The 15,692-nt window shown below is 43.5% G+C and overlaps 7 protein-coding genes across 8 annotated transcripts; 4 read left to right on the top strand and 3 right to left on the bottom strand.

Annotated features, from left to right (window-relative positions):
* Position 1: 1 nt before the first annotated feature.
* LOC145708421 (uncharacterized) lies at positions 2-3,437 on the top strand. Its single transcript, XM_081786092.1, has 8 exons — positions 2-243; positions 369-433; positions 607-1,101; positions 1,414-1,483; positions 1,867-2,056; positions 2,202-2,298; positions 2,342-2,527; positions 2,581-3,437. The coding sequence occupies exons 1-8, from the start codon at positions 2-4 to the stop codon at positions 2,709-2,711; spliced, it is 1,476 nt and encodes a 491-aa protein (XP_081642218.1). The 3' UTR covers positions 2,712-3,437.
* Positions 3,438-3,975: 538 nt separating this feature from the next.
* LOC145708851 (uncharacterized) lies at positions 3,976-4,717 on the top strand. The gene is made up of 2 exons (XM_081786549.1): positions 3,976-4,205; positions 4,272-4,717. Exons 1-2 carry the CDS (start codon positions 4,094-4,096, stop codon positions 4,715-4,717), a joined length of 558 nt encoding a protein of 185 aa, XP_081642675.1. The 5' UTR covers positions 3,976-4,093.
* A 7-nt stretch (positions 4,718-4,724) lies between these two features.
* LOC145707204 (GATA-binding factor 2-like) lies at positions 4,725-6,261 on the top strand. Of its 2 annotated transcripts, none has more exons than XM_081784696.1 (7): positions 4,725-5,084; positions 5,148-5,290; positions 5,334-5,459; positions 5,507-5,609; positions 5,653-5,682; positions 5,751-5,870; positions 5,950-6,261. In XM_081784696.1, exons 1-7 carry the CDS (start codon positions 4,793-4,795, stop codon positions 5,997-5,999), a joined length of 864 nt encoding a protein of 287 aa, XP_081640822.1. In that variant the 5' UTR covers positions 4,725-4,792; the 3' UTR covers positions 6,000-6,261. The 2 variants fall into 2 exon arrangements, with proteins under 2 accessions (XP_081640822.1, XP_081640821.1); XM_081784695.1 differs by having other exon boundaries at positions 5,148-5,293.
* A 54-nt stretch (positions 6,262-6,315) lies between these two features.
* LOC145708429 (uncharacterized) lies at positions 6,316-8,378 on the bottom strand. The gene is made up of 4 exons (XM_081786101.1): positions 8,251-8,378; positions 7,564-7,859; positions 7,280-7,517; positions 6,316-7,237 (listed from the first exon to the last, which is right to left on the bottom strand). The coding sequence occupies exons 2-4, from the start codon at positions 7,843-7,845 to the stop codon at positions 6,942-6,944; spliced, it is 816 nt and encodes a 271-aa protein (XP_081642227.1). The 5' UTR covers positions 7,846-7,859; positions 8,251-8,378; the 3' UTR covers positions 6,316-6,941.
* A 51-nt stretch (positions 8,379-8,429) lies between these two features.
* On the bottom strand, positions 8,430-13,766 carry LOC145708412 (bifunctional 3'-5' exonuclease/ATP-dependent helicase WRN-like). The gene is made up of 8 exons (XM_081786079.1): positions 13,400-13,766; positions 11,161-13,322; positions 10,675-11,118; positions 10,148-10,595; positions 9,413-10,105; positions 9,141-9,368; positions 8,900-9,098; positions 8,430-8,851 (listed from the first exon to the last, which is right to left on the bottom strand). The coding sequence occupies exons 1-8, from the start codon at positions 13,749-13,751 to the stop codon at positions 8,752-8,754; spliced, it is 4,626 nt and encodes a 1,541-aa protein (XP_081642205.1). The 5' UTR covers positions 13,752-13,766; the 3' UTR covers positions 8,430-8,751.
* Positions 13,767-13,779: 13 nt separating this feature from the next.
* LOC145708440 (large ribosomal subunit protein uL15-like) lies at positions 13,780-14,470 on the bottom strand. Its single transcript, XM_081786113.1, has 2 exons — positions 14,211-14,470; positions 13,780-14,077 (listed from the first exon to the last, which is right to left on the bottom strand). Exons 1-2 carry the CDS (start codon positions 14,426-14,428, stop codon positions 13,846-13,848), a joined length of 450 nt encoding a protein of 149 aa, XP_081642239.1. The 5' UTR covers positions 14,429-14,470; the 3' UTR covers positions 13,780-13,845.
* Positions 14,471-14,875: 405 nt separating this feature from the next.
* LOC145706423 (RRP12-like protein) lies at positions 14,876-15,681 on the top strand. The gene is made up of 2 exons (XM_081783823.1): positions 14,876-15,122; positions 15,171-15,681. Exons 1-2 carry the CDS (start codon positions 14,911-14,913, stop codon positions 15,376-15,378), a joined length of 420 nt encoding a protein of 139 aa, XP_081639949.1. The 5' UTR covers positions 14,876-14,910; the 3' UTR covers positions 15,379-15,681.
* Positions 15,682-15,692: the final 11 nt, after the last annotated feature.

The raw sequence follows: 15,692 nt of genomic DNA, 5'->3' as shown, positions 1-15,692 counted from the left end.
CATGAATTTAAATGTCCGAACTCTTCGCGAAGACAACAAACAAGAAAAATCAACAGGGGACGATACTATAGCTGAGTATTCTGAAAACAATTCGCCGAGCACAAGGATATCTCCTGAGCTTCCTGATCTACTGTGCAAGTTGCCTCAGGAGCCAATAGAATGTGGAATGAATGTAACCACAAAGGACGACTGTGATCAACTGGGATGCTGTTACAATCCGAACGATGGAACGCAGGGACTTTGATTGGGCTCTTGAATAGAACGCACTTTCTAAATTTCAGCTTTATCTGTTATATTAAATGTTCAAATTTGATTAAAGAGCGGCCTCGAATAAATGTAGAGTTGAATAATAAAATGAGCCCCGCAAGCTATTACAACGACTGCGATGTATCCCAAAACACCTGTCAAAACGGAGGCCGCTGCATACAAAAAGGTTAGTTCTATTAGTACCCTCCCTATTTGATAACTCTACTTTACGCGCAAGTATTTTTACTACAGCGGGACTTTGTTTGTAGCGTGTCTCATTATTACCTAAGGAAATTCATTTCTGTTTTCTCAAAACAACTAAAAAGTGTCCAAGGGTAAATCTATGCAAAACTAATCTAGGCTGGCCACAGAAGACCGAATGTGTGTGCACTGGACGATATGCTGGTAAAAAATGTGAGATTCAATCAAACTGGAGCTGTGGCAGGTCTTCTTGGTCTCGAGACGCTCCGATGCCGACGACAAACGACATATTCATCAATATGTGGAGTAACTATCAACACCGGGCCCGACGAGCAGTTCCGACTCGGACAACCCCGTATATTCCACTCATTTCAAGAGCCCCGCTTTTCGAGAAAGCCGAGAAAAATGAAAGAGCTCTAGCCCAGCGCAGCGGAAAGTTATCCGACATTTCGCTTGATCATTTGATCGACATTCTTGAAGCAGGTCGGATCAACAAGGTCCAAGAAGACGCAAATAAGGTCAAAATTCGAATCACAGAAGACGATGGGTCCGAACTGGGGCCTGACACAAAAGACGACGAACCGGACACTAGAATCATCGGTGGCCAACGTGTAATGAGCCAACAGCAATTTCCTTGGGTAGTGATGATTAAAGGGACGGGTGCTTGATTGAGCGAGGTCAAGAATTGAGCTCTTCTGAAGAATTTTACAAGTGCAACCGGCCGGATTAAATAATGAAACGGAAATTGGCGCGTGTTTAATTTTTCGTGGTCTTGCAAAGTTACAAAGAGGATGTATTTGCCTTCATTAATGGCTCTAGAAAACGTTCTTAAGCTCATTCATAGTTTTTTTCCAGCGGAAAAGTTTAGCATTTCTAACTCTTGAAGTCCTCTTGCACTAGAAAGTGCCGATAGAAGGTCAGATAAGGGAAATTATGATTAAGTGACCGTTTCAATCTCCCGATAAGTTAACTGGAAGTACACTTGTGCTGGAGTCCTTATCGCGCCACAATGGGTACTCACAGCTGCTCATTGCGGGTAAGCCTTATATTATTATGCGAGTTTGGCAGTATTAATCGATAATAACTCGTTTTATATTTTTAAAGGATTAGATGTTCTTCTTTGAATTAGATAATAGTCCTCAATTTAAAGCTTATTGCATTAGCGACTCCTTGTTTGGAGATGACAAGAGAATTATGTTGGTCTATATCTAGGTCTATTCACAGCACTCTTAGTTTAAACGTGCGTAGAATAGTGAAAACGAATTTCCCATAACCATGAAGCAGTAAAATCTTATTCTCGTGTTTATGCCCAACTTGAACTTTTTGCGACCTCGAAATTTATAGTATCAAAGTACACGTATCATCAATACTGAAAACTACGTTGCTCCAAGAAATGGTCACTTACTAGAATTGATTAAGTTACGAAAAGAACATCAAAAACAACACGTCGCCAGGAGAAAGTTGGAAAGTTGTGGCCGGAGAAGATTCGCAGTGGGAACTGGCTCCTGGGATCGGCGTTACTTTGGCTGTGATGCATGACTACTCCTACCACTCGGACGATATTCCGAGAAATGATTTGATGATGCTAAAGCTCGACAGCATTCTACAGACCCTGGGTTGATCATTGACAAAATCAGCGCTCCCCATTTTTAGCGTTTTTTCCCGCGTCCGATTCATTACTCTAAATATTTGTCGACTAATTCGCTCCAGATGCGGCATTAGTAATTATCATTTCTCCGTGAACCCCGAAATAGCCAACTCGCGATATTAACTTCATCTGCTTGCCAGAAAATCGCTTCGACTCGCCGAAGCCAGGAGACAAATGCACCATCGCCGGCTGGGGAATTCACAGTAAGTCGTTACTCAACAGCAGTGATTGAACGGCCCATTCTAGCACGACAAGGAGATCAGCCAGAGTTCTTGCAACATGCAGAGATTCCGATCATTTCAAATGAGGAATGCCGACGAAAAAAAGATTATTCGAGTATTTCGGAAGACATGATCTGCGCTGGCTTCAAGGAAGGCGGCGTGGACGCCTGCAACGGCGACTCTGGAGGACCGCTCATGTGTCAGCGAGAAGGTAGGATAAGCATAGACTGACAATGTCAAGGTCACCTCAACAAACTTATTTAGATGGCTCATTTTATCTCCCCGGAATCATTTCTTGGGGCTACGAATGTGCGGAAGTCGACTCGCCTGGCGTGTACACCCGAACATCCAACTACTTGAGTTGGATTCATGACACGATACAGAACAATCCATAGAAAGAAAAATCAATCTACTGACGACGCAACGACCCTCAAAAAAACAACCGGTTGAGCTCGACCTGGGCTAAAAAATCTTCAATCTCAATTTACTGTTAAACACTTAAGATCGCAATTTTTAATGGATTTGCTACCTATTTTCCTAAATCTACTAACGGGCCGAAGGCCTCATCGATGATTTCGATTCTCATCGTTACGTTTCTAACCAAATACTCTCTATTCCAAGCTTTTCTTTTGCCTTCAGTATTGATATCGTACTAGCCGTATAGCCGGAACGGAAAAACCTGTAAATAATAAGTCGAGAAAATACTTTCTAAAAATGTCCGACAAAACGCGCGATAATATTTTTCATCATCGCGCCCCATTAATTGTACATATTAGCCAATTTTCGTAAAAAGAGCCGTTTTTGCCCATTTTCTTTCCATTCGATTTGCACAACTTTATTTTGCCATAAATTCTTTTCGTGAGCTCTGAAATCTACCTTTCATTTTTCGTCACTTTTGTAACATATTTTCCGCCCTGGTTTGTTGTATATTTTTTCTCGTTGGAGCTTCATGTGCTGTTAAATCAAAAACGTAAAAGCAATGATGAAAATATTTTTAATTAGAATTAGTCTTTTAATTGTAATTACGAATATTTTGCTCACACTTCGGGCAATTCCAAATCCATTATTAATTTGCGCATTTTGTAAACTTGTATGGAATAAATATTTCATGTCTTAGATAAGTAATATTACATTGTTTGCATCACATCTTGCCGTGGGATGCTCTATTTATAGAGGAAGCATGAAAAAACAGACCGCAAGTAATCACTGTCACCAGGAAATGCATAATTGCATTTTCGTTAGCAGAATTGTTCTACGACTGATGCCATGAATTTCCTGTGACCATATTTTCCCTTCCTCGTCCGGTATTGGCTAGTGACTTCCTGTGATAAAGAAATTACTTCAGATTTTCTAAAAATGATCATGTGAGTGCATGAGTGGAGAATAAATGATCCTTTCATGTCCAGAGTTTTTTTAAAGGAAAACGCCGCAGGGATAATAAAATCCTCGAGCGCGAGAGCTTTTGATACCAGTCGGTTGATATAGAAGTTCTTGATCTTCGACTCGTGAAATTCTTTAGTGCGTTAGTCGACTTGCGCGATTCTGAGCAAGTTTATCACTTCGAAAATATGGACTTGAAAAGAGGAGTCGGTGTTATTGGAGTGCTCTTTGATTTTTCCGTTGGCAAAAGTTATTTTTTCGATCCAGCGGCTATCAGCCGTTTTTTACGCGCCTTTCGCCTCATTCGCAACTCAAAAACGCTTTCCTCACTAGAGAACCCACTCCTAACGCAGAGAAAAAGAGAAAAAAAGAGATTTTCCGTGAAGACGAAAAAATCATGGAAGAGAACAACGTTCCGAGCTCGTCCATGGCTGAGCTAGTAAAAACGGAAGAACCCGCAGTCCATAACATTTACCCAGCAACGCCGATTGTTATGCTTCAACCCGTGGGTAAGAAAGATCTCTTATACAGAAGAACCTTGAAATATTCTCTTCGCAACTACTTGAAAGATTCAGAGTCTTCCCAACTACCGATCTGGCCGCAAGCATGGACGAAGGTGGAGCCAGCCGACAGTGCTGGCCCCTCGATGATTCCCGCTTCTTCACTTCTCCAATCTGGCCAAGTGAATGTCGGTCATCACGATAGTGGGATCTCCATGGGATCACCGATCAGCTCAGTTCAATCTGTTGATAGAAATCGTATTCCCTCAACGTCGCAGCTCGATCTCGATCCTGCCTCTCCTCCTCAAGAAGGCGCTTACCATCTGGCCACTTCCTCTCCCAATCCGCCCGCCGTCCAGAATCTCCAAGCTCCATCGCAGCCTGAGCCATCTGAATCGGTCAAGACTGAACAAGTCACAGAAATATGGAACCCACAAAACAGCAACCCACCTCAGGAATTGCTTCACAGAAACAATCGTTTAGTTTACACATTGCACTCGAAACGAGTTATTAGCATATGAAAGACAGTAACATTCGAACAATCACACTTTACCCTTCCGTTGAGCCACTACTGTAACTTCACCGATGCCTCGCAGATGGCTCACGTGGCTCGATTCGAGCAGTCGCCCGGCTTCAACTTCCACCTCCATCCTGCTGGCTTCGTCGAATCGACGCCAGGTTCTTCTTCCGCCGACAGAGCATCTACTTCGCAAATCCACTTGCACCCAGTACCTTCCTCCCACATTCAAAACATCGATCACCAGAGCTTGACTCCTCAAAATATCAGCAACGCTATCAACTTTCCGCATTACCCTCCGATGCGAGAGTATCCACAAATGGACTCGCAAATTACTCAACCTGCCAAGCGCAGAAAAACCACTGAGCATCGTAAGTCTTGAATGATAAATATGCGCCTCAAAAACAAAAAAACCGTTACCGATATTGACGTAGCGAAAAGGCAGTGCGTGAACTGCGCTGCAACGACAACGCCTTTATGGCGCCGCGACACGAACGGAAACTACCTATGCAACGCTTGCGGTCTCTACCACAAGGTCAATGGCTGCAACAGACCATTGATCAAGCCGAAGAAACGAGTTGTAAGTTGATTTTGATGTATAAAGTTAAGTGAAATTGTAGACGACGAGTAAACGAACAGGTGCCAAGTGCACCAACTGCAATACGACCCAGACCACTCTCTGGCGGCGAACCACTAGCGGCGACGCTGTTTGCAACGCATGTGGCCTTTACCAAAAACTTCACGGGGTATTCGATTTAATTAACGATGTATAGCTAGTCGTTGTTCTTTCAAGGTGAACAGGCCGATCACAATGAAAAAAGACGGAATTCAAACACGAAACCGTCGGCTCAACGCTGGAAGGAAGAGACAGCGCACCGCGTCAGAAATCGGATCAGGTAGTGATATTTTTAGTTGGTCCGACTAAAATAAACTTTGTAGAAGTCGGTGAAAGCTCAAATTTATCTCAAGGGCGGTAAAATAAAGCGGCGATAAGATTTTTTATTAATAAAAAATCGTTTTTTTACCACCATGAACAGAAAAAGACGCCGGCCCGAGCACATCCACACCGCAAGCATCGATGCAGGAACCTATTGCTGCTTACCAGATGATGAACCCTGCCATGGCTCTTCTAGGTCCACACTTTTCGCATTCTCAGTTATGGATAAAAAGTTGAACACTTATATTATTTTCCAAAAAAGGGTTCATTAACATTAGTACTTTTCATCCAAAATCAGTCTCAAATCTTCCCCCAGTTTTCAACAATCTACCCCACGCACTACCAATAAACCGCAGTTATTCTCTTCATTCTGTTTTCATTTTTATTAATTTTAGTTTTCGAAAATTCCTTTCTATTCGTTCGTTTCTATCAAACATGTATATTTATTCACTTCTTCAAAAATAGACAAAACTGCCACACAAATTCAATGCCTTCCGTAAAATTCAACCCCTTATTCTTCCAAAATCTACATTTTTGTCGATAGATCTATCCTGATTTTAAATTTTCACCTGTGCGTTTGATCAAAAATAAAACCCTAAAAGCAAACACGACTTGTTGCACAACATCATTTTCGGATGACGAAAATTATGGAAGTGGCTTTTTGAATTAGCTTGATTTATTTCGGAATCTGTTTATAAGAGGTTCAATTATGAAGGCGCGGAGATTAAAGATCAGTTTTGCTTTGGAAGGAACTTGAATAGAATGAGAATTAGGACAGTCAGGGATTATTTGGCTTTGGGTTGTTGTTTAGTGCGCAGCAGTTTTGGGCTGTATAAGCCCAATCGATTCAGGCACCTTTCTTTCGTCGTCGAGTGTGTTTCCACTGCTTTGGGATAGATAAACGAGTTTAACAAGACTCTGGTAAGTGAATTCTGGTTAATTAAAAACTAAATAAGACGACGGTTTTATTCGTTATCATTTCCTGTTGTTAGATGTCTTTCTTCGTTTGACTAAAGCAATCACGAGAAGAATCAAGCAGCCAAGCACGGCAACACCGATTAATATCATAGTCTGGCTGCCAAAAGCGGCTGTCTCAGGCTTCGAATCTGAGAAAGCAGGGAATGTGACTGAGTCAGAGAGCTCAACTGTGACAACAGGAGGATCGCTATCCGACTCGAGGATTGGCGTTTTCTGAGTGAAAATATCTGCATCTGGCTTGCGGACGACGAAGGGCGGAGATTCGGAAGATTGATCTGCTTTTGAAGAATAGAGGTTTTGGAAGTTGTAATTTTTACAAAATGAAGGCTGCGATTGGATACACAACTGATTCGTTCTGACAGGTAAAATTACGAGAGGAAAATTTGATTGCATATCCACTCTTTACAAATGGAGCTGAAGCAGCGCGTCGCTTACGGCGGTAGTAGTCATAGCTGGACGAGTACAATGACATGTCGTCAGGAGAAGAAGCCTTTATATCGCTTGAGCCGGAAGGAGACCCGTAACTATAGTCGTAAGAAGAGGAACTACTATCCGAGTAATAATCTTTGTTGTAGTCTGCGATTTCGTTTGCTTTTTCGCAGAGACAGTCTAAGTCATGTTTTCTTTTGGAAACAGGCAGGAGAGTCTCACCTGGTTTTAATTCGAAGTCGCTTTCTCCTTCTGGACATATTGCGCGTTTTCCATCGTCGTAGCAAGTTCTGCTTCGTTGCTTGAAGTAGTCGCTGCCCGTTTCGTCGCAGTAAGTCCATTCTGACCAGGGCGTCCACTCACCATTTAGCGATAGCGGCTTCTTGCATTGAATGTACAAATCCGACTTGCCCTTTATGCACGTGCCGGAGCCGGAGAAATGACTATATTTATAATCGCACTGAATTGATTAACTCACTCATAAAGCCATATAATTGTTGTATTACTTTTACATTCCCGTCGTTCGAACATGAAATACCAACGATGTCGAAGTCCCTCCAGCATTGCGGACAACTATCTTTTTCAAACTCTCTGGCAGGCTTCGAGAGTTCTTTTGCGAAACCAATTTGTTGGCAAACCATATCGCCGAATAGATTACGGCTTTCTTCATCTTCGAAGTTGTCGCAAACGGGATACCAATTTTTATCCCAACTTTGTTGAAGAACTTTGCCTGGACGGCGAAGACCGCCGCCGAGGATTTTGAATTCAGTGCTTTTCGTTGCGAACATTGCTTTGTTTGAAACTTAAAACTGATTTACTACCAAGAATATTTTATAAACTGAAGACAAAAGATGATAACCTTGATAAAATAAAGTCTTGAGCGGCCGCGGAAAAGAGCATTAATTTCTCTTGGGACGAAAAATCTGAGTAAAAGGGTTCAGCCTAAATATCCCTGCTCTCCTTCCCCGCAGGGAATCTATTGTCTCGCGGGCCTTATTCACGCTTAACGTTTTACTATTGAAGTTGAAAAACGCGCTAGCCTTTGAGAAGTTTATCACCCTCAGATCGCAAATTAATCTCTTTCATTGGCAAATGCTAATTAAAGGTTTCATTACAGCGCTTTTGGCAATCATAAATGTCGACTTTCTAATTTTAATGTATCCGAACTCGAAATAGGGACAAATCAAACTTACAATTGCTCGTTGAATGTGGTGTTTTAAATTATAACTTTCAATTTCCTCTGCGTTTAATGAAAGTGCTCTTATTGGAATCCATCCTAGTTCGACAGTCTAAATCAGACTTTTTATCAACGGGATGCAAAATCAACAGCAGACAAATGTGACTCACGAGTTAGTCGAACAAATAGCGGAGTACGATGAATGAATGCAAGATTAAGGCAGTCCATGCAAACAATACATGTGCACATTGTACCAAAAGTCTTTTGGACGATCAATGTACACAAGTTTAAGGCGGGTTTCCTTTGTCTCAAGTTTATTAACGAGAACAGAAGGCAGTGAATGTTGTGAACTTCAAGCTATTTTTATACGCGCAAAAGGAATACTTCTCGCTGCTTTTAATTAAATTATAATTTAAACGTGAGATAAAACGAAATTACTGTTTATGAGAAATGGTTCGTTTTGCGGGTAGAACAAGGACGGTCAGCTCTGGAATGCATATTTACAGTTATTTCTTTTTTAATATTTCTTTTGAACTTTTCGAAATTTTCTTCGTCCTCTAGCTGAAGCTTTTTTCCTGTAGGTTTTTTTCGGCTTCTTCATCGGAGAAAATTTGGGCCTGGAAGAAACGTTGATAGGTAGTTTTTTTCTTGTGTTGAAGACTCACAATGCAGGGGGTATTGTCGAATTGTAATTCGTGAGTCCTGGGCGATTTGAAGCGGCAGTGTGAGCCCGTATTGCTTGGCTCCGTCTGTTTTGGTAGTCTTGCGTGTCTTGAGGGAAAATGGAACAAAGTCCAAAGCGAAGTTTCATAAACGTCATCAGCAATGGAATGAAGTGGATGTTGATGTTCGGAAACGATTTGCCTAAATAAGGGAATAGTATCATTCAAAAAGGGTACGACTCACTGATTTTAGAAGAAGACGGAATAACGTTTCCATTATCTCTAATTAGTTTTTCCAGCTTTTTGACATCATCGATCGTGATCTGGAACTTGGCCGCATCCACTGGATATCCTCTGTCTACGATCGTGCAAAGTTTTTTCGCGAGCACCGCGTCTGACATTCCAAGGTCCCTTTGAATGTCTGCCAGCGTCATGCCGACCTTGAGATAGTCCGATACATCTCTATCATGACCTAAATTGATATTTAAAGTTTCGTTAATTGAGGAAAAAACTTACCTTCAAGTGGCTTTTGCTTATCTTCAAGCTCGGGAAACTCATTCGCTTTTTTCTGGGCGGCACTCATCGATCGCCTATGAGTATCCATGCGCAGAGTGTGCTCCTCGCAGAATTCTTTGATCTTAGCTAGTATTTCAGGAACTGAGTCAGCCAGGATTCGGGTAAAGTTTGGCACCTCTGCGCAACTCTCTACACTTGACGGTCGTTTTAAGCATAGTTCATGAAGATGGGTTTGCTTCAAAGCCATTTGGAGTCCTCGTTTTTTATTCAGTGCCAAAATGGCATTGAAAAGTATTTTACATTTATTCTTTTCCTCTTTTGTGTCTTTAATAACGACTGGCTCTGGTTCTTGCCAAGGACCCTTCATGAAGCGTTCAAGCCACTTGTGATCAAGACCAGCGACGCACATTTCCGGAAGCTCCTCCTTCTTTGCGGCTTCGACCGGTTGAGGTTTAGAGGGACCAGGCGCGTTCACAGATCTAACTCCAACAAGCTTCTCAGTTTGCGGTAGAAGGAGCTCTACTCCAAGGCGGTCTTTCTTGTACTTCGCGTACCACGAGCGGGCTTTTGGCGCGATCTTCAGCTTTGCAGCCGAATAACCCATACTATTAAAAACCGTGCTCTCAGTCAAGTAGTCTCCAGCGACGAGTCCATTTATGAGCTCCTTCCAGTAATCAGAGCTCTTTCCTTTTCCTAAATATCAGGTTTATGTTTGGCCAATATTGTCTGACTAACCTTTGCCGTAGGCAGGCCTTGAATGCATCTCAACTTTCAGTTCCTTCGCCTTTGAACCCTTCAAATGAAGAACAAGCATGGTTCGAGCTTGTGGATCACTGAAATCATCGATGGCATCAAAGACGATAGCGGAGTCTGAAGCGAAATTCGCTTCTTCTTTAGGAGCGAAAAAGTTCGGAGCATTGCCACCTCTGCAGTTGTCACAGCAGTCTGCTGTTCCTTGTACCATAGATTTCGCCTCAGCGTCGAAATGAAGGAGCAGGGGCATTCGTCGGCATTCATTCGTTTCAATGTACTGTTTCATTTTTCGAGCATTTGAGCGTGCAAGTTCGGCTCGTTCTGGAACCGTTTCTTGCGAAGCGTGGTAAAACATACTCGAGATGCCTCTTCTGCCAACTAAGAGATGCGCTTCACTTTGTTTTCCATCACGACCAGCACGTCCGACCTCCTAAAATCAAATTTTGAGACTCATTTATAAAAAACATAGTCTATCGCAGACATCGAAGATGTGCATTATTTTGCATTACCTGATAGTATGCTTCTGGTTGTCCCGGTGGCTCATTGTGAATAACGTATCGGACATTTGGCTTATCTACTCCCATACCGAAGGCTATCGTGGCAACAACGCAATGAATGCTACCATTAAGGAACCCTTCATGCGTCTCCCGTTTTCTTTTCTCGGAAAGGCGCGCATGATAACCCCCGATTCTATGATAGCCAACGTATCGTCCAATCTCTTTGCACAACATATCTACGAGATCTACTCTTCGCACGTAAATGATCGTGCATGCAGCGAACTGGAGATTCTTAGAGCTAGGGTCGTGGATTGAAACGCCACCATATCGGTCTGTTCTTGCTGAGATTAAGCAACCCGTAGCCATTAGGTCTGGAATGATGTTGTCTTCATCAGTCTTTCGTCGAACGAAGAAAGTTATGTTGGATCGATCGAATGATGTGACAACTCGTTGAGGCTAGAATAAATTTAAGATATAAAAGTTGAGAGGGGAACTTGCATTTATCAGGCGCAAATTTTTTATAATGTCATCACGGATTCTTGGTGTCGCGGTGGCCGTCATCGCTAGATAGGGGATACTGCGGTCGATTTCACGGAGTCTGTAGAGGTCACGATAGACTAGTCGGAAATCGTGACCCCATGACGAGACGCAGTGACATTCGTCGATGGCGAAGCAGCAAATTGGATGTCTGCGGTGGATGTCGATAATACGCTGCATATTGTTTATGCAGTACTCCGGAGTCACATATAAAACGCGAAGTTGTTGTGAATCAATAAGCATTTCCGTTTTTCGTTTATCGGCAGCCGTTGCGCCACTCCCAAAGAAACCAGCACGTACTCCGATGGATTCCAGCTTCATAGTTTGATCTTTCATCAACGAGACGAGCGGCGAAATACAGAGAACTAACTTCTTCAGAAGAATACTTGGCATTTGAAAGCAAATACTCTTCCCGTAGCCAGTTGCCATGATGCCAAGCTGATCCTGGCCTCTACAGACACCTTCGATCAGCTTCCATTGACTCGGTCGAAAGTAGTCATAGCCGAAGATCCGGTGCAACTCCATTCTTGCTTCAACAGTACCAGCTAATGTTAAATCCTCCTCTCGATGGCCTTTACAAAACGGATCCGGATTGCTTCCTGAATCTGGCTCAGCTGGATCGAACGTTTCATCCAGGTTGGTACCGCGAACTGGCATTTTGTGTTCTCGAGAGGTTGACGGCTGATCACCGTCTTGTTCTTTCTTCTTCAAAGGAGTATGTTTCTTCTTCAGAGGATTTTCTTTCTGCTTCTTTGGCGGATCTTTCTTCAGAGTAGATTCTCTCGGTTTTCTATCTTGTTTTCGCTCGGCTACATGAGTTTTATTGTCGGAATTTGAGTATGCCTTTGAAGAACGAGCAGATGTACTCGGCATATCTTCGTCACTGACATAATCTCCAACAGTCGATTGGGTACCCGGCAATTCCGAGTCATCGATAAAATCGTCCATCTCACTGTCAAATTCATCTTCTTCGTCATCAATTTCGTCGGCAGCAGTCTGACTCTCCACGAAGGTGTTCTTTTTCTTGCTATCTACCCTCGCTTTCTTTTTCGGCGATGGCTTCTTCTTCGTTCGCCTTTCATTCTCGTCGTCGCTGTTGAGATCCTCCAGCATTCTTCCAAGTGAGCTGCCAGAATCTGAGCCGCGGTTTTCCTCGCCGCCCTGCGATTCGTCGTCTGAGCTAAGAGCACTCCGCTTTCTCTTCCCAGTCGACTTTCGGCGAGGTCCCTCGTCCTCGCTATCTTCCGAGCTCTCGATCACTGTTCTCTTGAAATTTTTCGTCTTCGTTCTTTTCTTTCCTGTGCTGGGCAGACTCTGGGTTGAATTCTGTGATGAGGCAGTAACTCGACTCTGGGTTGAGCGACGTCGCTCATCTTCCGCAGCCGTTATTTTCGATAATTCGAGAATTCTAAGAAAATCTTCGTCCTCGTCTGAAAGGGCTTGTGCTTCTCTTGGAGTTTTTGGGGGACTTTTTCTCTTCTTCGGCGCGCTTCCTCCATCGCTATCGTCGATTATTTGAAGATCAAAATCGTCATCATTGTTATGGCGTACTGGAGGGACGTATCCATCATCATCGTCTGAGTCGATAATTATTGGAGCATTAGGATCAACTGGTTGATGCTGGTTGAACTGAGTTGATGCCTGTGAGTCAACTGTGATAGTATCTGGCTCAGTTTTGACAATATCTGGATTGGGAGATCGAGAAGATTTCCCCTGCCACAACTCGAAATCGTCAGAGAAATCAGACAATTGATCCTCTGCGTCCTTGGCTTTGTCTTTTTTCTGATCGGTGGACTCATCGTTACAGAGCGACAACGAAGCAATCGCTTGGGCTGAGGTAGATGGCTGCTGGCTGTGGAAGCTATTTTGAGAAGCAGCACTTTGTTGCGATGCATCCTCTATTTCGGAAAGTCTTGCTCCGACGCTTTCTCGGAAACCTATGTTTCTGGAAGGCGAGGATGGTCCATCTTGACTTGGGAAATCATCTTCGAAAGCTTTCTCGCTTTGCTGAGAGTCTTGGAACTCAGGGTCACGCTCATTGTTCGCTCCTCGTTCATCAACTACAGGCTTGGCGATTGTAGCCGAACTCCCCGACACAATATCTTCATGTGAATTTCTTTGGCCTTAAGAGATTTTAACTATTGCCTAGGATTCTTTACTAAAGACTGTACGTATTCTTGAGGCTGAATGATTTCATTACCGATTTTAGAAGGAGCCGGTATGTTCTCAAACTCATCTACGTCCTTCGCAAGTTTGTTAATTCCGTCCATGATTTTGCCTAGAGAATCCTCTAACGAAACTGCGCTATAACCGGACTGTGCCTTCAACGAGGTCACCTTGCGATAAGTTTTTGTAAAGAGAAGCAGATCGTCGCCCTCATTTGGGAGCATGCTCCCCTCGAAGAGATAGTCCTGCCTCTTGATTTCGATAAAGCGCTCGATTTCGCCATAAAAACGATCAACCGCTTTTGGGTCAGATTCGTCGGTCTCACCGAACTGCCCGCTCATGACGCAAGCAACTCTGAAAAGATACCAACGGTCAATGCGCTGCATACTCAAAATAAATAAAGAAAAACGCAAGTTCGTCCTTTATCTCGATTTTATTCTTGACAAGAGGGAAAGTTTTTTAAAAGAAGGGTCCAAATATCTACGCAACAGCGACGCAGACACCACCGGCAGCCTTGATCTTGTCCTCAGCGGAGCGAGAGAAGAATCGGGCCTTGACGATGACGGGCTGGTTGGGGAGTCGACCCTTGCCGAGGACCTTGAAGAAGCCTCGCTTGGTGACATCGATCACTGGGGCAGTGGCGGTGTTCTTGGCGGCAGCGACGCGCTCCTCCTCAGGCACCAACGACCAGAGCTTGTCCAAGTTGATCGAGCTAAATGAAGAAAATAAAATTGGGATTATCGACTCACAGGCCCTGTACTGCTCTGGTCGATCAAGAAATGATCTGACAAAGGAAACGAAAGGATCCTCGCAGCGGGCGGTAAAACCGATAAAACAAAACTCACTTGCAGTACTTGGGGTTTCGCAACAAATGGAAGTGTCGCATACCGACTTTACCGAAGTAACCGGGATGGTACTTGTCGAAGTTGATTCGGTGGTGGTGCTGACCACCAGCAAGACCTCGACCACCTCGGTCACCACCCTTTCGGTGCTTGCCAATTCGACCCTGGCCATGGGAGATGTGGCCACGCATCTTTCTGGTCTTCTTGTTTCGAGTCACCATGATCCGATTCTGGTCTGAATTTTATAAAATTTGGATTTTTATTTCTTCATTAGAAATCAAAGGATAGTGATGAAGAAAAACGACACATTAAATTCTCTCAGTAAGCTTTTTTCTCTAAATAAGTTTGAATTTGATGATAGAGAGAAAAATCTTCAATTTCTCTATTCGAAAAATCTAACGTTTGAATTCTCGGTGAAGAATTTGGTTTCGTTTCTACTCCACGTGTGGCGCGCAGGTAGTCGCTGATTGGCCGTAAGTGCTGCTCCTTACTCATCGACGATTACTCACGCCCCTCCACCGTGCCCAAGATAGAGAGACTCGTTCAACTCAAAGCAACTCCTGTAATAAGAGAGACTACTGCGTTTTCGACTCTACTCTTAACTTCATCAATCCGGGTCGAAAGTTTTCTCTTCTTATTAATTTTTTTCGATTTCAATTAGTTGCTATAATGTTTTTACTAATTTAAATGTAACTGAAATAGAATGGTTAGAGCCGGGAAGTTGAAATCGGGCGCTGCCAAAAAAGTGAATCGATGGTCCTCGAGTTCGCAGAGCAATCCCGGCACCACGAAACACCGAAGCTCGGCACTCGCTCGCAAGGGTCTCAAGAAGTTCCAGGATGGATCTTCCGGGGCGACTGGCCTCACGGCTGATAATCTTCGCATTCTTGACAGAATGACTGGGGCCGTTCCAAGGTATTCTCTGCTCTTATCTGAAATCATTTCTACTCATTGTCAATTTAGAGAAGAAGATGACGATCTTCTTGACGAGTTGGACCTCAAGTCTGAAATCTCCGGAGCTTCTTTCCGAACCTTCGTCTCCGGAGTGACTGACTGTACGAACATGACCTTCAACAGAGTGAAGGCTCACTGGGAGAAGAATCCCGAAAAACACAAAGAAGTAGTGGCGGTATTGGCGGCGATCACCGAGGTTATTAGAGAAAAGGCTTGAAAGACGAGTCGGAGGCCGCCTACTTCTCAGTTTTATCGACTACACTTACGCAAGTGTCGGAGGAAGAGACACTTGCTGCAGTCTCGCATCTCTTCTCCCTCAATCTGCGCAAAGTTGCTCCAGGAGTCATTAACAAGAACTTCTCCTCCCTCGTCCAGATGTTCATGTCACTGTTGGTGAAGGGATACAATTCCACCGCGCTTATGAAAAGCCTTGTCTCTTGTCTTGGCACCACTCTCAAAAGAGGAACCACGTATGAATCGTGGAGTAACCAAGATACAAAGGAACATTGGTTACCATCATCTTTATTTTGC

Source organism: Oikopleura dioica, chromosome XSR (assembly GCF_907165135.1).
Source record: "Oikopleura dioica chromosome XSR, OKI2018_I68_1.0, whole genome shotgun sequence".
Taxonomy (NCBI): domain Eukaryota; kingdom Metazoa; phylum Chordata; class Appendicularia; order Copelata; family Oikopleuridae; genus Oikopleura; species Oikopleura dioica.
This window is presented reverse-complemented; position numbering and strand designations above follow the sequence as displayed.

Bases quoted from the DNA above. Each gene is read 5' to 3' on its own strand.
- LOC145708421 (XM_081786092.1), top strand. From the start codon at position 2: ATGAATTTAAATGTCCGAACTCTTCGCGAAGACAACAAACAAGAAAAA. The intron at 1,484-1,866 runs GTAAGCCTTATA...GAATTGATTAAG, and splicing joins CTCACAGCTGCTCATTGCGG to TTACGAAAAGAACATCAAAA. The intron at 2,528-2,580 runs GTAGGATAAGCA...AAACTTATTTAG, and splicing joins GCTCATGTGTCAGCGAGAAG to ATGGCTCATTTTATCTCCCC.
- LOC145708412 (XM_081786079.1), bottom strand. From the start codon at position 13,751: ATGCAGCGCATTGACCGTTGGTATCTTTTCAGAGTTGCTTGCGTCATG. The intron at 9,099-9,140 runs GTGAGTCGTACC...TCCCTTATTTAG, and splicing joins TCCGTCTTCTTCTAAAATCA to GCAAATCGTTTCCGAACATC. The intron at 8,852-8,899 runs GTGAGTCTTCAA...CGTTTCTTCCAG, and splicing joins TCGACAATACCCCCTGCATT to GCCCAAATTTTCTCCGATGA.
- LOC145707204 (XM_081784695.1), top strand. From the start codon at position 4,793: ATGGCTCACGTGGCTCGATTCGAGCAGTCGCCCGGCTTCAACTTCCAC. The intron at 5,610-5,652 runs GTAGTGATATTT...TAAACTTTGTAG, and splicing joins CGCGTCAGAAATCGGATCAG to AAGTCGGTGAAAGCTCAAAT. The intron at 5,683-5,750 runs GGCGGTAAAATA...CACCATGAACAG, and splicing joins AAGCTCAAATTTATCTCAAG to AAAAAGACGCCGGCCCGAGC.
- LOC145706423 (XM_081783823.1), top strand. From the start codon at position 14,911: ATGGTTAGAGCCGGGAAGTTGAAATCGGGCGCTGCCAAAAAAGTGAAT. The intron at 15,123-15,170 runs GTATTCTCTGCT...TTGTCAATTTAG, and splicing joins ATGACTGGGGCCGTTCCAAG to AGAAGAAGATGACGATCTTC.
- LOC145708851 (XM_081786549.1), top strand. From the start codon at position 4,094: ATGGAAGAGAACAACGTTCCGAGCTCGTCCATGGCTGAGCTAGTAAAA. The intron at 4,206-4,271 runs GTAAGAAAGATC...TGAAAGATTCAG, and splicing joins TGTTATGCTTCAACCCGTGG to AGTCTTCCCAACTACCGATC.
- LOC145708429 (XM_081786101.1), bottom strand. From the start codon at position 7,845: ATGTTCGCAACGAAAAGCACTGAATTCAAAATCCTCGGCGGCGGTCTT. The intron at 7,518-7,563 runs GTAATACAACAA...TAATCAATTCAG, and splicing joins CGAACGACGGGAATGTAAAA to TGCGATTATAAATATAGTCA. The intron at 7,238-7,279 runs GTGAGACTCTCC...AACATGACTTAG, and splicing joins CGACTTCGAATTAAAACCAG to ACTGTCTCTGCGAAAAAGCA.
- LOC145708440 (XM_081786113.1), bottom strand. From the start codon at position 14,428: ATGGTGACTCGAAACAAGAAGACCAGAAAGATGCGTGGCCACATCTCC. The intron at 14,078-14,210 runs GTGAGTTTTGTT...TTCTTCATTTAG, and splicing joins CGAAACCCCAAGTACTGCAA to CTCGATCAACTTGGACAAGC.